We start from the raw sequence: 22,465 nt of genomic DNA, 5'->3' as shown, positions 1-22,465 counted from the left end.
GATGGCTCAATGGATAAGGTGGTGAGTGTGGAATCAGGCAGACATCCATGCATGGGTTGGAATCCTACCACATGCCATCTTAACACTTTGTCATTTGTTGAGTGGTTTAAAGTTACCTACATGTCACCATGATACACCAAATCTAAGTTCTATTTATTTATTTATTTATTTTTTTCTTTTTATATAGGAAAGTGGGCCAGCCAAGGGAAAAGATTAAAAAAAGGCCCATTTAAGTGCTGGTTCTCTACTAAGAGGAAAACCTTCGGCCAAAATTAGGAAGCAAATGCCTCGATACCTCCCTCTTAAAAGAAGATAAGTTGTAGGAATTTGGAAATACAGAAGCAGGAAGGGAGTTCCATAATTTACCAGTGAAAGGTATGAATGATTGAGAGTACTGGTTAACTCTTGCATTAGGGAGTTGGACAGAATAGGGATGAGAGGAAGAAGAAAGCTTTGTGCAGCAAGGCTGCAGAAGGAGGGGAGGCATGCAGTTAGCAAGATCAGTAGAACAGTTAGTATGAAAATAGTGATAAAAGATAGAAAGAGATGCAACACTTCAGCAGTGAGAAAGGCTGAAGACAGTCAGAGGAGGGGAGTTGATGAGACGAAAAGCTTTTGATTCCACCCTATCTAGTAAAACTGACTGGAACCGTCCCAAACATGCGAAGAGTACTCCATACAGGGGCGGATAAGGCCCTTGTACAGAGTTAGCAGTTGGAGAGGCGAGAAAAACTGGTGGAGACGCCTCAGAACGCCTAACTTCATAGAAGCTGTTTTAGCAAGAGATGAGATGTGAAGCTTCCAGTTAAGATTATGAGTAAAGAACAGACGGAGGATATTCATTGTGGAAGAGGAGACAGTTGAGTGTCATTGAAGAAGAGGGATAGTTGTCTGATATTGTGTCGAGTTGATAGATGGAGGAATTGAGTTTTGAGGCATTGAAAACTACTAGATTTTCTCTGCCCCAATCAGAAATCTTAGAAAGATCAGAAGTCAGGCGTTCTGTGGCGTACCTGCGTGATCTGTTGACTTCCTGAAGGGTTGGACATCTCTGAAAGGATGTTGAAAGATGTAGGCTGGTATCATCAGCGTAGAAGTGGATAGGGCAAGAAGTTTGGTTAAGGTCATTAATGAATAATAGAAAGAGAGTGGGTGACAGGACAGAACCCTGAGGAACACCACTATTAATAGATTTAGGAAGACCAGTGGCTGTCTACCACAGCAGCAATAGAATGGTCGGAAAAGAAACTTGAGATAAAGTTGCAGAGAGAAGTTTAGAAACCGTAGGGTGGGCAGTTTTGAAATCAAAGCTTTATGCCAGACTCTATCAAAAGCTTTTGATATGTCTAATGTCGACAGCAAAAGTTTCACCGAAATCTCTAAAGAGGATGACCAAGACTCAGTAAGGAAAGCCAGAAGATCACCAGTAGAGCGACCTTGACGGAAGCCATACTGGCGATCAGATAGAAGATTGTGATGTGACAGATGTTTGAGAATCTTCCTACTCAGGATAGATTCAAAAACTTTAGACAAGCAAGAGATTAAAGCTATAGGTAGTTTAGAACGGTCACCCTTTTAGGAACAGGCTGAATGTAGGCGAACTTCCAGCAGGAAGGAAAGGTAGAAGTCGACAGACAAAGTTGGAAGAGTTTGGCCTGGCAAGGTGCAAGGACGGAAGCACAGTTTTTGAGAACAACAGGAGGGACCCCATCAAGTCCATACGCCTTCCGAGGGTTTAGGCCAGAGGGCATGGAAAACATCATTACGAAGAATTTTAATTGTAGACATGAAATAGTCAGAGGAGGAGGAGAGGAGGACAAGCCCAGAATCATCCAAGGTGGAGTTGTGAGCAAAGGTTTGAGAGAAGAGTTCAGCTTTAGAGACAGAAGAGATGGCAGTGGTGCCATCAGGATGAAATAAAGGAGGAAAGATGAAGAAGTGAAGTTATTTGAGATGTTTTGGCTAGATGCCAGAAGTCACGAGGGAGTTTGAGTTTGAAAGATTTTGACATTTTCTATTTATGAAAGAGTGTTTGGCAAGTTGAAGAACAGACTTGGCATGATTCCGGGCAGAGATATAAAGTGCATGAGATTCAGGAGATGGAAGGCTCAAGTACCTTTTGTGGGCAACCTCTCTATCATGTATAGCACGAGAACAGGCTGAGTTAAACCAAGGTTTAGAAGGTTTAGGTTGAGAAAAGAATGAGGAATGTACGCCTCCATGCCAGACACTATCACCTCTGTTATGTGTTCAGCACAAAGAGATGGGTCTGACATGGAACCAGTAATCATTCCAGGGAAAATCAGCATAATACCTCCTCAGGTTGCCCCAACTGGCAGAGGCTAAATGCCAGAGGCACCTCGCTTTGGGGATCCTGTGGAGGATTAGAGAAATAGGACAAGATACAGAAATGAGATTGTGATCGGAGGAGCCCAACGGAGATGAAAGAGTGACGGCATAAGCAGAAGGATTAGAGGTGAGGAAGAGATCAAGAATGCTGAGCGTGTCTCCAAGACGGTCAGGAATACGAGTAGGGTGTTGCATCAGTTGCTCTAGGTCATGGAGGATAGCAAAGTTGAAGGCTAGTTCACCAGGATGGTCAGTGAAGGGAAAGGAAAGCCAAGCTGGTGGTGAACATTGAAATCTCCAAGAATGGAAATCTCTGAAAGGGTAGAGGGACAGAATGTGCTCCATTTTGGAAGTTAAATAGTCAAAGAATTTACTATAGTCAGAGGAATTAGGGAATAGATAGACAGCACAGATGAATTTAGTTAGAGAGTGAATGTTGAGTCGAAACCAGATGGTGGAAAACTCGGAAGATTCAAGAGCATGGGCACAAGAGAAGTGAAGTCGTTGCGTACATAGATGCAACATCCAGCTTTGGAACAAAAATGAGAATAAAGAAAGAAGGAGGAAACAAAGAAAAGGGCTACTGTCAGTTGCCTCAGACAGCTGTGTTTCGGTGAGAAAAAGAAGATGAGGTTTAGTAAGGAGAGATGATGTTCCACAGATTGAAAATTAGATTTAAGGCTGCGAATTTTGCAGAAGTTAATGTACAAAAAGTTGAGGGAGGTTTGAGCTTGGGTGGTGATATAGGACATAATATGGGTAAAACTATGAATAAAATTGCTTGCAGCACTAATGGATGGAAACTGGACAGCACTTCCCATACTCTTCAAGTACACCTACAAGTACTACAGGCTATAAAAAAAAAAAAAAAAAAGTTGGTCCCTTGTCCCTGGGTGGCTCTGTAGTGAAACTTCATAATCTGTGACACTGTACTGTCTTTAAACCTTGCTGCTACTTGCTACCCACTACTACATACTGTATGTTCACTGCTACATTATTTCCTCAGACTGGATACAAGTCTGGCTAGGGTTATTTGATCTGAATGCCCATCTGGATGCAAACCGTAAAACTGCTCTAATAGCATCTATGCATCTCTAGAAGGAAAACCAGTGAACAACCAATCATACAGATATCGGTGCTTGAAGATCCCACGTTGATGCACTCATGAAGACAATGGCACCAAGTGAGAACAAGGGTGGAATGGAATCTAGAAATGTGTTTCCCTAAGATTCAGACACACCAACCAGTCTCTCAGCCCAATGCCACTGTTTCCATATGGAAGGGGCTGACCAAAAACATGTTTAAAACTGATAGGTCAAACACAGATTTCCAACCTCTTTCACCTAAGATATGAGGAATATCCCAAGCAAACTGAGTCCTCAGATTGGTCAGAACATTTATTGTAGTATCATCATAGACATAAACCTGACCAAACTCAGCTCAAGGGAAATGGCTCAGAGGGTACTGAAACAGCATTTCAAAGTCTCTCAAGAGAAACTATAATATTTCCTGCTACATGTATCCAATGCTTAACGCTTGGCCAGTGATAAGCCAACAAACAACACTGAAGACAGTTGTTTCCAAAAATATGTACAGCCACCAATAAGCAATATATTTTCTGTGCTAATAAAACAATGGCTACATAATGATACATACACAACCATAGCTGCTGCAGTTTAATATATATATATATATATATATATATATATATATATATATATATATATATATATATATATATATATATATATATTCTGCAAGATAATTGTAAGAATATACAGAATAATTGGTCCTACACATATATGTTTCCAAAAATAATTATTCGATACTAGAATCAGGTACAACTACACACTTGCAATCAATAATAATATATTTCCTAGGGGCTCAGACAACAGCTGCAAGGAAGTTTAAAAAACAAAACAAAAAATTTAAATAAACAATGAACTTGGAAAGGAGCAAATCTAACACATTGACATCATGACTTGAAGCTAAAGGACATTAACATTTATGTCTCTATCTCACCTTTCACCCTATCCACACATTTCAACCCTACTGGTTGAGATGCATCCACACCTACATGTGCACCAAGTACAAGTGGTAAATTGCTTCTGTGGTGGCTGCATTAATGTCAAAGTTATCTATAAAGAGTCTGTGGTCATTGCCAATCCTGCACACCTCATTGGTTAACTTGTATAGCCACCCCATCTGCTTCTTCACATCTACAAACTGATTATGCTTCTCAAAATTAATGAATAAACAACAATAATAATAATAATAATAATAATAATAATAATAATAATAATAATAATAATAATAATAATATAACAAAATAATAATAATAATAATAACAGTAATGATATCTGCAACTTTTATATGCACCATATAGCTTGATCCACTTAAAAAAAAACATTAAATAAACACTATTAGTTTTTGTCTTTATATACATTCTATGTAGAGTTTATAAAATGAGAAAGTAAAGTAAAGTGTGTGTGTGTGTGTGTGTGTGTGTGTGTGTGTGTGTGTGTGTGTGTGTGTGTGTGTGTGTGTGTGTGTGTGTGTGTGTGTGTGTGTGTGTATTTACCTAGTTGTAGTTTTACAGGGCCTGGGCTTTTCATTTGTGTGGCCCCATCTCCAGCTTTACTCTTTTACACAGCACAAGACGAGAGGATCAAGTACTGTAGTCTAATCTTTAAGTTAGGATGAAGCAAATTTCAAGTCACACACCAAATCTGTTGAATGGATCGTGTTTATAACATTTAATGCAAATTCAGTGAAAACATCCCCAAGGAGAGTCAATGCTGGATAGATAATAAGACTCAAAACACTGGTTAATATACCTTTGAATCAATGATGATCACTTGCTACCCAAAATATGCTAGTAGTAACACTGATGGCTGCCAACTTGTAATTCTCCATCCATTACAAAAGATATTCACTAACCTTCACTACATAGCAGTTCTAAAACACTTAACAAATTTCCTTTCACAAAAATCTTTTTGCTTAATCTGTCAGAGAAACAATTTACGAAAAACAGTAGCTTTACAATGGAAATGTTGTGTGTCAATGTCTGCTTGGCTGTATTCAGCTTAATAAAACATAATTCACTGAGAATCAAGAACTAGACCACTGAATAATGTAATAAAGAATCTAAACCTTAACATTGAATAAAGAAAACTTAAACCATAATTTTTCCCCTTTTATGATTTATAGCAAACTCAAATTCCTCAATGATCATAGAAAAATTAGATTCAAATGGATACAAAACACTAAACATCAATCACACATTCATTTAGCCAGTTATCATCAAGACACCTACATTTCTATGGATGAAGACAAGCTTAGTTATATATTACTGGATACTGATTCTGATGTGATTAAGCCTCACTCCTGATGACCACCCCCACATGCCAGCCTTGACTAGGGGAGGTCACCAAGAGAGCAGGAAACTGAACAAACCATTAGCTCTTCTTTTCTTTACCAATGATGTTCTTCAATGATACAGTGCATTGGAATCAAGACATGCACGCTCAGCTTCATTGTAGTTCCTTATTCTTTTCTCCTATCTTTTACTTCTCATACCTCACATATTCCTCTTCTTTTTCCAATTAGTCATTCCCTCTTTCTACATCCTAATATTTCCTTCTCTTAAGCATCCATTCCTTACTCATTAATTCCTCCTCTTTAATATGATTTTTTGTTTTATTCTAGTTCCATTTCCCAGATTTGAATCCATTTTTTTCCTCCTTTCGTCAGTCACAACTTTCCTTCTGAGCCCCTTGCATTTTAATCTTTTGTCTCTTCTCATTTCTCATTGGGAGAAAGACAGTAAGCAGGCTTTAACTTAATTAAATGCCTCTTATCAGTCTTCCTGACATGCAAAAAAAAGTCTCATTTGCTCCCACTACCAACTGTCTTAGCTAATACTAAATTTCTCAATATGTGGCTATTATACTATTTCCTTATTTTTCAATTTATAATGCTAGGCTAATTAATTACATTTCACTTCAATTTATCCCTATTATACTACACTACATACATAAAGCATCTTTCTTTTACTTCACATAAATATTTCTTGATATGTAAATGTACATTTTTTTTGCTTATTCTTCTTTGTTATTAACACACAGGGAAACAACATATGCATCTACTGTATATACTCTGAATGCATATTTTCCCTAACTAAAGACTCTCACATTATAGAAGCTAACTATGATTCACATACTCTACACATACCCGAAAACTTGAAGAAAACATTTAAAAACACACAGTTGCATCGTAAGAAATAGTTAAAGAAAGGAATGAGCAACTATACAAGAAGCCAACGTACAATTTTGCACCTGGTACTCCACACATCTGGAAAATGAAAGCAAACCCTTCAAATGTAAAAGCTATGTTTCAGGAAAATGTTTCAGGAAAGGAATGAACAACAAAGATCAAAATAAATCCAGCATATCCTCATCCCACCTTGTAAGACTCAAACCACATCCTTGCACATTCCTTACTGTGATTTTTTTCTCTAGGAAAAGTTGCAACAAATCATATTTTAGACAAAGAAAATGTATGTGAAAGAATAACTATGTGCTGGACTTAATGACAACACATGTAATACAGTATAATACACTACCTCAAAGTCTTATAAATAAATAAATAAATCCTTATGAGCCTAGGATACTCACAAATAACTATATATGAAAAATACCCTGAAATCTTTCATATATTAGTTTTTCTTACAGCTAATATCATTATTACACATGTTCCTTCATTAAAAAATCCTGGGCAATTTTTATAGAACAAAAAGAAAATTACATACTAACACATATAAGAATCCATTGACTTGATCACTTACTTTCGGCTCAGTGGTTGTCATTAAACACAACAACTTTATTACGCATCTATGGATGTTATTTTTCAGTACCAACCCAAAGAAAACTGCTGCTTGCCAAACCATCACATTCATTGATTAACTTTTAATAAAAAAGCAAACATAGGTAGTAACATGATACGTACATAAGTTCAAAATAACGTAATACAATCCAATTAGTAAAGAAACATACAGATCTCCATAAAAAAGAAAAAAAATGGGAAAAACATCAATTACAGTATCAATCACATCTGCAGTGGACCCAACTTGCCACACATTTCTTGGACCTCATCATTCATCATCAGAACAACAAAGAGTGGTGTACACAGCAGGAGAGAGCAAGCGTGACTAAGTTCTGACTGACAGAGTAGCGTTGTCTGCAGCTATTTCCTTATGTTCGAGTCGTGCATCAAGTTCGAATTGGAAGATAAAATTTGTTCACTAAATGTGTGTTCGAATCAGAAATTATTTGAATTGAAAGGCAATCAAATCATGAGGTTCCACTGTACGTGTGTGTGTGTGTGAGTGTGTGTGTGTGTGCGTGTGTGTGTGTGTGTGTGTGTGTGTGTGTGTGTATATATATATATATTACATTCTTCTAAGATATGCCTGTCATTTCATGGGCTTATACAGTATTATAGTGATATAATTCTATAAATTTGCATTACCTTCTTTTGAAAGTAAAAATAAATAAAGTTTCATACCAATATAGTGGGTGATCCAAGTGTTTGCTCTAAATGCATTGGCAATGGCTAATTCCAACATTCTAATTAACTTTCATTGTTCAATAACTTATGACTAGTAAGACAAACATGTCATGACTCGAGGTGAGAGAAAAGCATCACGAAACAAAAGCATAAAGAAGCAGCACACTTCACACCAGAGTGAAGGCCTAAGTGAGGTGCAGTACTTCCTGCACTAGTCATTAAGGATGACTCACTGCCTGTCACTCACACACACAGCCAGATATGCAGCAGGGTGGCTATAAGCACAAGCTCAACATACACTGCACCTCTGTATCTTTTAAGATTCCTGTACACTGGCATGCCAGCAGTTTTAGGCCCACCATAACTTTTTATATTTAACACTAAAGTCATGCTACATGAATTAGTTCGCCTAACTAGCTGAATAAACCAGATAAGGATATCTATTCCTGCCGTAAATATGGAAATAATTCATACTTAGGCAACATCCAAACCGATTGTTTGGTCTATCGCTAACAGCTTTCCTGCTTTCAATTTTTGCTACTAATAAAACTAATTATTTACACACACTTAGTCCTCATCCTTACTTCCAAGCCTCCAGGGGCAGTAGCCTTGAATACTACACCATTGAGGAAATTGTGATGTTAAGTACCAATCCATCCATGTATCTATCCTCATTACCACTTCTACACCCCCCCACCCCTACGGATAAAACGCAAAGAACATATCACCCTAGGCAACATCAGAAAAGAAAATGCATACCTACTAGAGATTAAACAACCTTAGCTTCCTTGTGACACTTTGCTCATAAGTTAGGTTCAGTAAATGTTAATGTCAAAGGACTGGATACTATTAGGGTTGGTTAGTTTGCATTAGAGTTAGTATGCAGCCTTTGGATATAGTTAGGGGCGGTTAGTAAGCCCAAACAAGCCTCTACTCATACATGGCGGCGCCTCACGCTGGCCGTCACCTGAATCAGTCCTCGTCGTGGTATTCAAAACTTCATCTTCGCCACGGCGTTATTGAGTCTGAGCACCTCTAAGGACAGGCAGGCGGCCAGCCCCTCCAGCTTGTGCACGGAGTCCAGCACCATCACGGTCTGGCTGAAGGGATCGTAGTGCACCTCGTAGGGACGCGAGAGTGTCTTGAACGTCCACTGCCTGGGAAAGACAAGGCCATGGAGAACCTCCTTGCACACGCCGCACTGATCAACATGGCGATGGAGAAACCGCACGTCACACCGTCACACGTGTTCCCAGAATCAGCTGATCTTAACTTGTCTACATTAATATCATGTTTATGCTTAAGTTCATTTATATTTATAGATATTTTGTTACAAATATAATCTAGCTCTACGATCATTCCTGCTCTATCTTTATTGAATATATTGCGAAAATGGTTAAGGATCTATACTACAAACACATCCATCCGGTTTTCTTGTTTCACTTGGATATTTTCACTTGTAGTTATTTTCAGCCTAAACTTGATTATTTCTTCCGTGAAAAGGACGACAATAGCAAATTAACACAAAAGCTATGTAAGAGACCAGGCAAAAAGATGACACCTTCAACTGCTCAAAGTGATGCCATGCTTAATATTAAACATTTCCTTTTACGGAAGCACACATAAGCTATTCATGAAGTGCAACTCATCCCTATATCTTATATCTTCCTTCTGTTAATCTTTTTCTTTACACTACATTTTAACTACTATTTTATTTGAATCTGATCACCTAAGCTTGTTCTCTTTATTGTGAAACTATTTTCATTTTCTTATCTTTGCTCCTCCCACCATCATCCAAAGTTCGGCTACCTACAACTCCTCTTTGATCCCTTTCCTTCTCTCATATGAATTAATCCTTTATTTCCATCCTACCCTCACCTGCACATTGCTACAATTCCCTGCCTCATCTTACCTGAACTTTTCCATTGCGTCCTCCACTCCCTCGGCCACGAAGTACACGTCTTGGTAGTCCTGGTCCTGGTAAGGCTGCACAGCGGTCAGGGAAGGCTCAAACTCGCGATGCTCTGGCTTATTGGACAAAGAGTGCTGGAGTTCACCGAAGCTGCTGAGAAGACCTGCGCCCCATGCCCGTATCTCTCCCTGCTCCCGGCACAGTCCAAACTCCACCGTGAACCAGTACATCTGAAGAAGGCGGTGAAGAGAGGTGTGAACTGTGTATGACTGACTGATTGGTTTATCTCATCCCTATAATGGGCTCATGCGAGGTTGATAGGTAAAATAAGGAAGAAACTACAGAAAGAAAGAAGTAAAATAAAAAGAGAGAAGGGATTTGAAAAGAAGACGTTTTCCAAGAGAGAGAGAGAGAGAGAGAGAGAGAGAGAGAGAGAGAGAGAGAGAGAGAGAATATAACTTACCTTTCTCCGTTTCTTCTTTACGTACTACCATCTCTTTCAAAACTGCATTATCAACAACTATATTTTTTTTTCGTCTTCCTTTTTTTTTTTTAATTCTTAGCTTCTTACACTTTTTTTTTATCTATTACTCTCCCTTCCTATCCCTCTTTTTTTTTCTTCTAAATCACTTCCCCAATTCGCCAATCGATCTCAAGATGGTGACCTTTTTTGCCCTTTAATTAGTGACATCAGACTCTTCTCCATATTTAATTACACTTTTCTATTCCCTTATTCCCTTCTTTTTTAATTTTATTGTTCTTTATTTTCAATTACACTTTTATCCCTTTATTTCCTTTTCATTCTCTCTTTTTTTCTTTAATTGCATATCCAAGTTATTACTTCTTCCCCTTTCCAATGCCATAATTTGACCAATTTTCATCTATCTATCTGTCTGTCTAACTATCTATTTATCTATCTATTGTTATCATTATCATTATCGCCTATACAGTTTCTTCCTTTTTTCCCTTTTCCCTACTCCTTCCTTATCCCTTCCTCTGCAGCATATGATCTAACGACAATAATTTCCTTAACTTCATTCAATCAACCAGCAACCTTTTCTCCTTCCCTGTAGGACTTACCGTGGCGAACTTTTCTATCTCCTCGTCTGAAGCGCCCAGAGAGGCCAGACCAAGCTCTTGAGAGAACTGGGCGAAGGCGGGATGGGCCAGAAGAGGTGCGTGACCCAGCAGCTCATGGATGGCGTCTCTGTGGCGGGAGGGAATATGTTAAGGGATAGGACAGAAAAGATGAGATGAGAAAGAACGAACATGAAAGAGATGTAGAGGGAAAGCAGAAGGTAAGGACAAGTAATATAACGAAGAGAATCAAATAGTAAAAAGATGACGAGGAATAGATGGGCAGCGAAGAGAGGAGATTAAAAGAAAGACATTTAAGGAAGTTACATAAAGAATCTAAAAGAAGGAATGGAGAAATGACTAATACAAGTAAGCGAGAGAGGAATACAAAGGAATGTGAAATAATGTAAAGGTGGAGGAATGAACAATATGGAGAGAAAGAGAGAGATTAAAGACTCAAGGCAGTATTGAAGTTTTATAAATGAGAAGAAATAAAAGACAATGAAACGGGAGCAAAACAGATGTTTGAATAATACGATACCACAAAAAAGAGCAAATATCTAAATGAAGCATAAATTTTATTAAAATTCATCAGATCTTGAGAAGAAAACAAATGAAGACGAGAGAGAGAGAGAGAGAGAGAGAGAGAGAGAGAGAGAGAGAGAGAGAGAGAGAGAGAGAGAGAGAGAGAGAGAGAGAGAGAGAGAGAGAGAGAGAAGAGGATGGAGGGGGGAGGAAGTCACTCAGTCGTATATATAAAGAAATAGAGGAAAAGGATGACATAAAAGGATAGAAAAAAAAACAATTTCACTAAACGAAGAGTTGTAAAAAAAAAAAAAAAAGAGGAGAAAAGAACATGGCTGAAGCAGAACAATAAAAAAAAATATGCAGAAAATAAGAATGGAAAAGAAAAAAAAAAAGGTTCTAACAGAAGTGCTAAGAAGGAGCAATGAGAGCTTGAAGTGGAGAAAGGCAAAGGCGAGAACAAAGCAGCACACTCACGGCTCGGGGGAGTGGTGGGGTGACGAGTGGTGGCGGATGTATTGCGTGCACTGGAACACCCTGAAGGCAAGCGAGGCCAGGAAGTCTCGCCGTCAACAGGCCAGCGGCGGGTCTCAGACTGAACCCGGTGCGCTCTGTGGGTATTAGAGGTGGTGGGGAATGTTGAAATAAGTGGAGAATGAGTGTGTAATTCTGAAACAAGCAAAGAAATAAATACCCACCCACCCAGACACACACACACACACACACACACACACACACACACACACACACACACACACACACACACACACACACACACACACACACACACACACACACACACACACACACACACACACACACACACACACACACACACACACACACACACACACACACACACACGTTTGACCTTGTTGTCCCGGTGTGTGCCTATCCGAAGGCACTATCCGAAGATCGGAAATAATGAGCTCTGAGCTCGTTCCGTAGGGTAACGTCTGGCTGTCTCGTCAGACACACACACACACACACACACACACACACACACACACACACACACACACACACACACACACACGTTTCCTTACTCCTCATGAAGCGTGACACGTCCTCCAGCTGCGGGATGGAGTCAGGGCTGTAACCACACTCCCTCTTCAGGACGTCCCAAACCTCACGGTACTGGCGGCAGGCGTGGCTAGGCACCAGGCGATCCAGCTCCCGGAACACAGCGCCCCAGGTATCTATCTCCTCTTGCCGGTACTCCACGCGTGGGATTGGCTCCCCACTGAAGAAAGCGAAATTAAAAGAAAATAAATGATTAATAGCCCTTTCAGTGAGATATGCAACAATTCACGATACTTTATAATCATGCATGAAGATTAGTCTTTACAGTTTCTAGCCACTGTTAAGTGACTGTGGAGCAAATCAAAATGTCTCAGAGTGGTTGGTAGTTAATTAAGATTTTGTCGTATAGCAGTGAAGCAGTTAAAGAAAAAAAGAGTAGTTTGACTGAATACGCTTCACTACTGGGGTCATATAACACTTTGAGATTTAGGAAGGATGGAACACTGCACTGTGTGCAGAAGACAAATAGGAAATCATGCCATTACAATGATAAATTTGTAAAGAAAACGAATTACTTATGTGTCCAGGAAATTAAAGGACTACAATTCCTATAAAAGAAATTTAGAACAGACAAACACATTTGATAACAAAAACATTGGAAGGGCGGAAACATTACAAGGAAGAAAAATATACATTAAAGGCTTAAGGTTAAGTAAGATTAAAGAAAAAAAAAATTGCAGGGTATTATACAAGAAAATATTAAAAATCTAAACGGGAAAGTTACTGAGAAAAAGGGGCATTATCACAATATAAAGAAAATAAAGAAAAAATATAAGTAGAGACACTGAAACAAAATTACCAAGGAAAGAAAAATGAGAAATTACAAAGTATTAATGATGAAAATGAGTAAAAAGAGGGAAAGAAGAGTATAACATGGACTTAACAGTGACAAGATTGATTAAAATTGATGAAAAATAAAGATAGAAAAGAGAGACAGAGAAAAAAAGACAGGAAACCTCCCGAAAAAAAGTAACAATTTCTTGATAATATTATGATTACCTCCTTTCCTCCTCCTCCTCCTCCTCCTCCTCCTCCTCCTCCTCCTCCTCCTCCTCCTCCTCCTCTCCTCCTCCTCCTCCTCCTCCTCCTCCTCCTCCTCCTCCTCCTCCTCCTCCTCCTCCTCCTTTTCCTCCTCCTCCTCCTCCTCCTCCTCCTCCTCCTCCTCCTCCTCCTCCTCCTCCTCCTCCTCCTCCTCCTCCTTTTCCTCCTCCTCTTCTCCTCCTCCTCAGCATCAAGCCTTCACAACTCACTATGTGTAGGCGAAAGCAATGTCTGCGATCTGCTTCCTCCTGGCGCGGTACTCCTGGTCAGCGAAGCCCGGATGGTCCATGTCCAGATCAGGCTCGTATTTGGTCATGAGATGGTTGCACATGTCCAGCTCACTGATGTGTTTAGGGAACCACGGCTCTGAAGAGGTGGTGGACAGATTTGAACGTGTGTGTGTGTGTGTGTGTGTGTGTGTGTGTGTGTGTGTGTGTGTGTGTGTGTGTGTGTGTGTGTGTGTGTGTGTGTGTGTGTGTGTGTGTGTGTGTGTGTGTGTGTGTAGTGAAGTGAGTAGTAGTAGTAGTAGTAGTAGTAGTAGTAGTAGTAGTAGTAGTAGTAGTAGTAGTAGTAGTAGTAGTAGTAGTAGTAGTAGTAGTAGTAGTAGTAGTAGTAGTAGTAGTAGTAGTAGTAGTAGTAGGAGGAGGAGGAGGAGGAGGAGGAGGAGGAGGAGGAGGAGGAGGAGGAGGAGGAGGAGGAGGAGGAGGAGGAGGAGGAGGAGGAGGAGGAGGAGGAGGAGGAGGAGGAGGAGGAGGAGGAGGAGGAGGAGGAGGAGGAGGAGGAGGAGGAAGAGGAGGAGGAGGAAGAGGAGGAGAAGGAAAAGGAGGAGGAGGAGAAGGAAAAGGAGGAGAAGGATCAGGAAGAGGAGCAGTGTTTTTGTTGTTGTTATTGTTACTTTTGTTCTTGTTGTTGTTGCAATGATCTGATAACAAAACATAAAAATATCAATCGCATTGCCATGACTTTTTTCTGTGTATTTCTGTTTTCCTTGCTCCTTTTCTTCTCTCAACAGCATTGAAATCTCCCTTTACCCATCAGCCATCAGTATTATATCTACCACTTTCTTTAGGTGAACAACAAAATGCTTCCTAAAGAGTTAGCTATTTTTTTTTGTTTTGTTTTTAAGTCTGACGGATTTTCATATTCATTCTGCTTGCTATTTGACAGCTTTATACAGACTTCAGAAACTTATGTGGGGGTGGGGGGATTAAGATAGTGAACACTGGCCATTAATCTTCTGACCTCCATAGAACCTTCCTAATGTAAGTAAAATCGTCTAATCGTACCGGAAACTTATGGTAAAAAAGCGTCCTAGTACGGAAGGAGTTAAACTTAAACTTAAACATTAGACTTGTATCTTCTCATTATATCTTCTCCCTCATGCCTTGCCCCGATACTCTCTATGCCTTCCTTTCCCACTCATTTCTCATTCCTCCCTCTCACCCTTGATGGAAGACTGGTGCTCGGACAGGAGTTTGACAGACGCGATGGAGGCCCCCTGACGAAGGCTTTTCAGGAGACTCAACAAAGGTTCCCTCATGATGTCCACGCGAAAGAGCACGTCGAAGGACACCCCTTTCTGGGACGACGGGCGACTCTCCACATGTACAACCGTGCCCTTGAAGTTCTACGGAAAGAGGGATAGATTGACCTATTATAAAAGGATACACAGTAATTATTATCTTTCAAGGTTGCAGCAGGGGATGATGTCACAGTCAGCGAGGGAGAGAGACAGAGAGAGGAGATAGAGATGGTAGTAGTAGTAGTAGTAGTAGTAGTAGTAGTAGTAGTGGTGGTGGTGGTGGTGGTGGTGGTAGTAGTAGTAGTAGTAGTAGTAGTAGAGAGAGTAGAGAGAGAGAGAGAGAGAGAGAGAGAGAGAGAGAGAGAGAGAGAGAGAGAGAGAGAGAGAGAGAGAGAGAGAGAGAGAGAGAGAGAGAGAGAGAGAGAGAGAGAGAGAGAGAGAGAGAGAGAGAGAGAGAGAGAGAGAGAGAGAGAGAGAGAGAGAGAGACAGAGAGACAGTTAGACAAAGAGTTAGACTGACAGTTAAACAGACAGACAGACAAAGATCAATTAATGAAAAAAAATCTGAAAAAAATAATAAAATCGGCAAGAACAAAAACAAGAAACGAAAAATTAAGAAAAAACACAGTGGAGAGGGGAAAAAGAATTACGTACTTATAGAAAGGGAGAGAAAACTGGTCATTAATCTTGCTGGAAAAAAAGAAAAGAAAAAAAAGGTGGAATGAAAGGAGAAACTGATTATATGTTGGGGAGAGAAAGAGAGAGGGAGAGGAAGAGGGGACGAGAATGTTCAAAAGGAAGGAGAAAAGGACTCAATATTTCTGAAAGAGGGAGGAAACGGAGACACTCTTTTCCTTTTACCTTATATTCTTTCCTCCTTCTAACTCACTCTCTCACTTCCTCTCTCTCTTATATTTAGGTCATTAAGGGTCTCTCTCTCTCTCTCTCTCTCTCTCTCTCTCTCTCTCTCTCTCTCTCTCTCTCTCCTTTCTTTGTCTTTTTCTTTTTTTCCTTCTTTCCTTCCTTCATTCATTTCTTTCTTATCTTCAATCACTTTTCCTTTCTTAGTTCTAGTATAATTTTTCCTTCATAATTAATTTCCTGCTACTTATATATGACATTGATGTTTTTAATCCCTTCACGCGCGCTAATGCACACACACACACACACACACACACACACACACACACACACACACACACACACACACACACACATTTTCTCTCTCTATATATCTCTCACCTCAATTGTCTTAATCACGCGGGGTAGGGCTGAGATGCCATCCAACAGCGACACCACCATTGCCACCGTCAGCGGAGAATCAGGCTCCCCAGGACTCTGCACTAGGAACACCTCCTCCTCGCTCACCTCCCCGTCTGTGCCAGCAGGAAGGGGGGAAATAAGCGGGACATTAAATATGGGATAGTAAAGGAAGATGGATAATTTGGGGGAGAGGGAAGTGTGAGGTTATTTTGGAGAAGAAGTTGGATAGACTGAAGTAAATAATAATAATAATGATAATAACGATGATGATGATGATGATGATGATGATGATGATGATGATGATGATGATGATGATGATGATGATGGTGATGATGATGATGATGATGGTGATGATGGTGATGATGATGATGATGACGATGATAGTAATAATAGAAATAATAATGATACTACTAGTAATAATAATGATAATGATAATAATAATAATAATAATAATAAAACTACTACTACTACTACTACTACTACTACTACTACTACTACTACTACTACTACTACTAATAATAATAATAATAATAATAATAATAATAATAATAATAATAATAATAATAATAACAATAATAATAATAATAATAATAATAATAATAATAATAATAATAATAATAATAATAATAATAATAATAATAATAATAATAATAATAATAATAATAATAATAATAATAATAATAATAATAATAATAATAATAATAATAATAATAATAATAATAATAATAATAATAATAATAATAATAATATAGCAATGATAATAATAATAATAATAATAATAATAATAATAATAATAATAATAATAATAATAATAATAATAATAATAATAATAATAATAATAATAATAATAATAATAATAATAATAATAATAATAATAATAATAATAATAATAATAATAATAATAATAATAATAATAATAATAATAATAATAATAATAAAAAATAATAATAACAAGCCCATAAAAGCAATACAAACTAGTGTTAAATGCTGATAATCAACTTTAAAGTAACCGAGGAGCGGAGTAATCAGATAAAGCTTGGAGGTGATTGTACAGCGCGGAGATAACACAACTCTACGGAACACGACAACCTAGTTTCATTACCAACATGTGCAGCAGAACCTTGTGTATCTTTTTTTTTTTTTTTTTCTTCTTTTTGGTAAGAGGAGAAAGCTGACCAAGGGGCAACATAATACGAAAAATAAGGCCCATTAAGCTGCCAGTCCCCTTGCAGATCCGAGAGAATCAGCCAAAAAGTGATAAATGTCTTAAAACCTTAACAATGAAAGTAATGGAAAAGATGGCGATGCAGAAGTAAAGAAACACGATATTGAACTCAAACTACCTTATAGAAAGTGAAGCAAATACATAAAACTAGCATACAAACAAAGATGAAACGGCAAGGATGAATTGATGCAGGAATTTTGTGTCTCAGCAGGGAAGTCACAGGGCACTGTATGGAAAGTGTTTAGCCAACGTAGCAGATAGACAATGAAATATAAGTGATAGAGAGTCAAAAATATCAAAGAAAACGAGTGATGTGATACCGCTTACCTTATATCCTACCCTCCATGGAGCCTCCCTCAAACACACTCACACACACTATAAAACACGAAGCATACCTGCCAGATGACCTACAAAAGCACCAATGAACAAACTTATCAATGCAATGATTTTACGTATATCCAATATATATTATTCAATAGGTAAAGGAGGGCGAAGCAAAAACTCAAGTTATCTTTTCTACTACTGCTGCTACTACTGCTACTACTACTACTACCACTACAGCAACAACAGCAGCAACAAAAACAATAACAACAACAGCAACAAGAACAACAACGACCTCACCATTACAAGCCACGGACCTAAGCCACGGGACAGTGCTGGCGGTGTTCTCGCTTAGCCTGACTCACCGCGGGACAGTCGCTGGGCCTCCTCGATCCAGGACTGCTGCCGCTGCTTGTTGATGGTGGATTCGAACTTGGCATCGTCCACCAAGGAGCGCCGGCGGGCAGGGTAGCCATTCTGGAGGAGAAGAGAGGAGATGGGAATAGGTGGCATGAGAGAGACAAGAAGAGGAGGAGGAGAAGGAGGAGGAAGAGGAGGAGGAGCTGGAAAAAAAGAAGAGGAATAATAGAAAGAAATGTGATTGAAAAGCGGATAGCAACACTCTTAATGATTATGAAGAGATTGTCTGTGTGACTATATTAAGGCTCCATATTCTGAGTTAGAGGTAAAAATGTAAGGTAGAGAACATTATGTATCATGGGGAAACAGTAAAAAAATGTGAAAAGAAAGTTAGAAAGAGAAACATGTTACTCTAGCCAACACTATAAAAATTGAATAAAATAAACCACGCAGAAATTAAGTATATCATTTAAGGAATTAATGTGAAATGTTTATCTTTATGTTTAAGTGTTTCAACCATATTGCTTACTTACTACTTGAGCAGCAAGACTTTCAAATGTTAGTTAGTTTATTAAGAATTGCTTTGGTTCTTTGGGCCTAAATCGTTTGCCAGTTATCCTATAGCCATTTTGCGAGTGGTACAAAAGACGGAAGATTAAGATTAAGATTAGATTTATACTCAGAAATAAAAAAAGAAAAAGGCAGAAGAAAAAATAAATAGAAATAATAGTTAACAGGAAGACTATAACAGGTTTCATCGCAAAAAAAGGCCCTTGAAATCTAAAAAAAACTACAATATTGTAAATTCAAGAGAAGGTCTTTACTGATGAACAAAACAAGATCACTCTGCACTATTAGTCGATGTCAAAATCATGTATAACTTCTAATACCCATATTCCATAATCCTGTATCTTAGCTGAGATAAAGGTAACCTCAAGTTCTTTTTTTATAACCACCCAAACAATTCATTACACTTGTCTCAATGTAAAAAATTATCATAGCAGCAAAAGGCTTAACCACTACATCGCTTCAACAACACAGATGAAACACACTAAGAGAAAAACTAGAAAATATAACATTACAAATTTACCATTAAAAAAAAAAAATCACACACGACAAAGGGTTTTCTGTTTTACCATCACTATTCTAACGTCTTCTGTTTCCCAGTGTCCATCCCTCCCTCCTTACTTACCTTTCATGAATTTCTTTAACTTTATTTATTTTCTTTACTTTTCCTCATCTTTCTATCCTACGTTCCCTTCTCTTCCCCTACTCCTCTTCCTCCCTCCATCGTTCCCTTCCACTTTGTGACATCGATCTCAGTAATGTGTCTAGAAAATGGTGCAGGAAATGGTTCTTTGGCGTACTGAGTAGTGGGTCTTGTCTCCCTCCCTCACCTGTGTGTGTGTGTGTGTGTGTGTGTGTGTGTGTGTGTGTGTGTGTGTGTGTGTGTGTGTGTGTGTGTGTGTGTGTGTGTGTGTGTGTGTGTGTGTGTGTGTGTGTGTGTGTGTGTGTGTGTGTCCAGACAAGCTGCTCTAAAATGCTTCAGGATTCTGGAAGTCCCTCATCAGCAGTCTATTGGTTCTTGATGAGACGAAATTCACTAGAGGGAGTCACTTCATTAGTAACAAACACACACACACACACACACACACACACACACACACACACACACACACACACACACACACACACACACACACACACGTTTAAAGTTAGAAAGATCATATGTCGAATCATCAAGAGAGCAAATGCAAGAAGGAAATAGAGAAAGAATGAATGAATGAAAGAAGGAAGGAAGGAAGAAGGGAAGGAAGGAAAGAAGGAAGTAAATGAAGTGAAGAAAGGAAGTGAGTAGAGAGAACGAGAGGAATCGGAAAAGAAGGACGGGTGAAAATACTTAGAGAGAAGAGAGATGGAAAATAGGAAGGAAAGAAAGAATGAAGGAAAAGAAAGGAACGTTTAAGTAAGATAGAAATATAGGAGAAAGAAATTATAAGATAGAGATAGATGAAATAAGAAAGGATAAAAGGAAAGGAAGAAGGAAGGGCGAGACAGAGAAAGAGAGAGAAAAAAAAGAGGAAGAGAGGAGGAAGAGGAGGAGAAGAAGAAGGAGGAAGAGAAGGAGGAGACAGTATAAAGTAACCCCCCAAAAAAGAATGAAAAATAAAATACCAAGAAGAAAGAAAAATGTTGCCTGGAAAATGTTTGTTTTGAGAACTGACAGCTGGTGTGTGTGTGTGTGTGTGTGTGTGTGTGTGTGTGTGTGTGAGGGGGGGGTGTTTTGTTAGGTGTCATGATTCATACCTTTTTCTTTTCTGTTGAGGAACACACACACACATCTCTCTCTCTCTCTCTCTCTCTCTCTCTCTCTCTCTCTCTCTCTCTCTCTGAAGTTGAAAATGCTAAAAGAAAAAGACAAGGAGGAAAAAATAACTAAAAAAATAATAATAATGTACATGTGGCCATAAAAGAAGAGCAAAGAGAAGGAGGAGGAGCAGGAGCAGAAGGAAGAGGAGGAGGTAAGATGTGACCACAATGAGTTCGGACTACACCTCCAGCAATCTTGGAAAATTAAGGCCAGCACAATGCAAGTCTTGAGTGACAATGAGTGACGGAGGAGAGCAGGGGAGAGGTGGTAAGGGAAAGGAGGAGTGACTGTTGGGGGAGAGTGGCCTGCAGAGAGAGAGAGAGAGAGAGAGAGAGAGAGAGAGAGAGAGAGAGAGAGAGAGAGAGAGAGAGAGAGAGAGAGAGAGAGAGAGAGAGAGAGAGAGAGAGAGAGAGAGAGAGAGAGAGAGAGAGAGAGAGAGAGAGAGAGAGAGAGAGAGAGAGAGAGAGAGAGAGAGAGACAGAGACAGGGACATAAATTTGGATGATATTCAGTTCATATATTCATCAAGTTATGTGATCATCAAAACAGAAAGGAGTGACTCAAACTATGCCTCTGATCACTTGATACCCAAACTACATGGGACGAAAATATCTCAAGAATCAGACATCGTAAGTTCAGACCAATTAAAGATGCTGGTACACGCAACACCAATTAGAAACCTCAACAAGCCGTCCACACATCCACACGCACACACTTAGTCAATACACATCCATCCATACGCTAAATTACAGCGACCCATCCACTTACCTATTCACTCACACATCCATCCATCCACTCAACAACATAAACTAACATTCAGTCATCCACTCACTCTCACACGCTTAACCATATCTATCTACCCATTCATCAAGCCGGCCAGCCACCAACTCACACCCACACACACTCAACCATATCTATCCATCCATTCATTTCCATCATTTCCATCCATTGACTCATCCATACAAACAAACATCCACTCATCACTAGTATCGCACCCAAGAGAATATGTCAAGACGCGCCTAGTCCCATAAATGTATCTTTTGGATCATAACTGACTGGCGGGTAATTGGTTCACATCTTTATTATGAAATACTCGTAACTTTAGAATACCGTATCTTTTTTTTTCTCTCTCTTCCTATAATTTTTTTTGGGGGTATATTGGCAGAGATATTATAGAATTATATTCTGTATGGAAAATATTTATTTGTACTACTATAATGGCAACCTCTAAGGATAACATGAACAAAATCCTCACGAGCAGTAACCAGGATTAGGCAATATATAAGGTGTTTAACTCCTTCAGTACTAGGACACATTTTTACCTTGAGATTTGTGTACGATTAGACCATTTTATTGACATTAGGAAGGGTCTGTGGAGGTCAGAAGATTAATGGCCACAGTCTTCACTATTTTAGTCTCACATAAGTTTCTGAAGTTGTACAAAATCACTAAATAGTAAGCAGAATGAATATGGAAACGCCTCATGGTACCCACTTAATAAAGTTAGATTTAGAGATAAGGAGAAAAAAAATGGTTATCAAAAAAGAGTTGATGATGAATGGAAGAGACTCAGTAATCATGTTGTTAATGTCATCACCACTGGCACCTGTAGCGCCAGCATAGCCAGGGCGCCCTCGCCGTGTCCTGGTAATTGGATCGACCAGGCAGCAGGCACACCAAATAAGGCTCCCACGGGTTGTCCGGCGGAACTTATAGTGTAGGAACAGTCGTGGTCATAAGCAATTTTTTTTTCTTTTTATCATTTTCTGATGCTTAGTTTCTCTGATCTATTGAGAATCTATGTCAACTGGCAGGTCAGGAGTTTTCAGCGAGGGAAAACACACGATT

At 39.0% G+C, this 22,465-nt stretch overlaps 1 protein-coding gene across 1 annotated transcript in view; it reads right to left on the bottom strand.

The window, feature by feature from the left end:
• Positions 1–3,728: 3,728 nt before the first annotated feature.
• LOC123520445 (tyrosine 3-monooxygenase-like) overlaps positions 3,729–22,465 on the bottom strand; it is a 37,047-nt gene continuing 18,310 nt past the window's right edge. The window contains 10 exon segments of the mRNA XM_045282657.1: positions 3,729–9,074; positions 9,830–10,059; positions 10,910–11,036; positions 11,909–11,998; positions 12,000–12,042; positions 12,478–12,674; positions 13,765–13,921; positions 14,999–15,182; positions 16,320–16,453; positions 18,252–18,363. Coding sequence (XP_045138592.1) covers positions 8,909–9,074; positions 9,830–10,059; positions 10,910–11,036; positions 11,909–11,998; positions 12,000–12,042; positions 12,478–12,674; positions 13,765–13,921; positions 14,999–15,182; positions 16,320–16,453; positions 18,252–18,363 — 1,440 coding nt within the window. The 3' untranslated portion in view covers positions 3,729–8,908.

This window comes from Portunus trituberculatus, chromosome 47 (assembly GCF_017591435.1).
Source record: "Portunus trituberculatus isolate SZX2019 chromosome 47, ASM1759143v1, whole genome shotgun sequence".
Classification (NCBI taxonomy): Eukaryota; Metazoa; Arthropoda; class Malacostraca; order Decapoda; family Portunidae; genus Portunus; species Portunus trituberculatus.
Note: the sequence above shows the minus strand (reverse complement) of the source record. Positions and strands in the feature narration are given on the sequence as shown.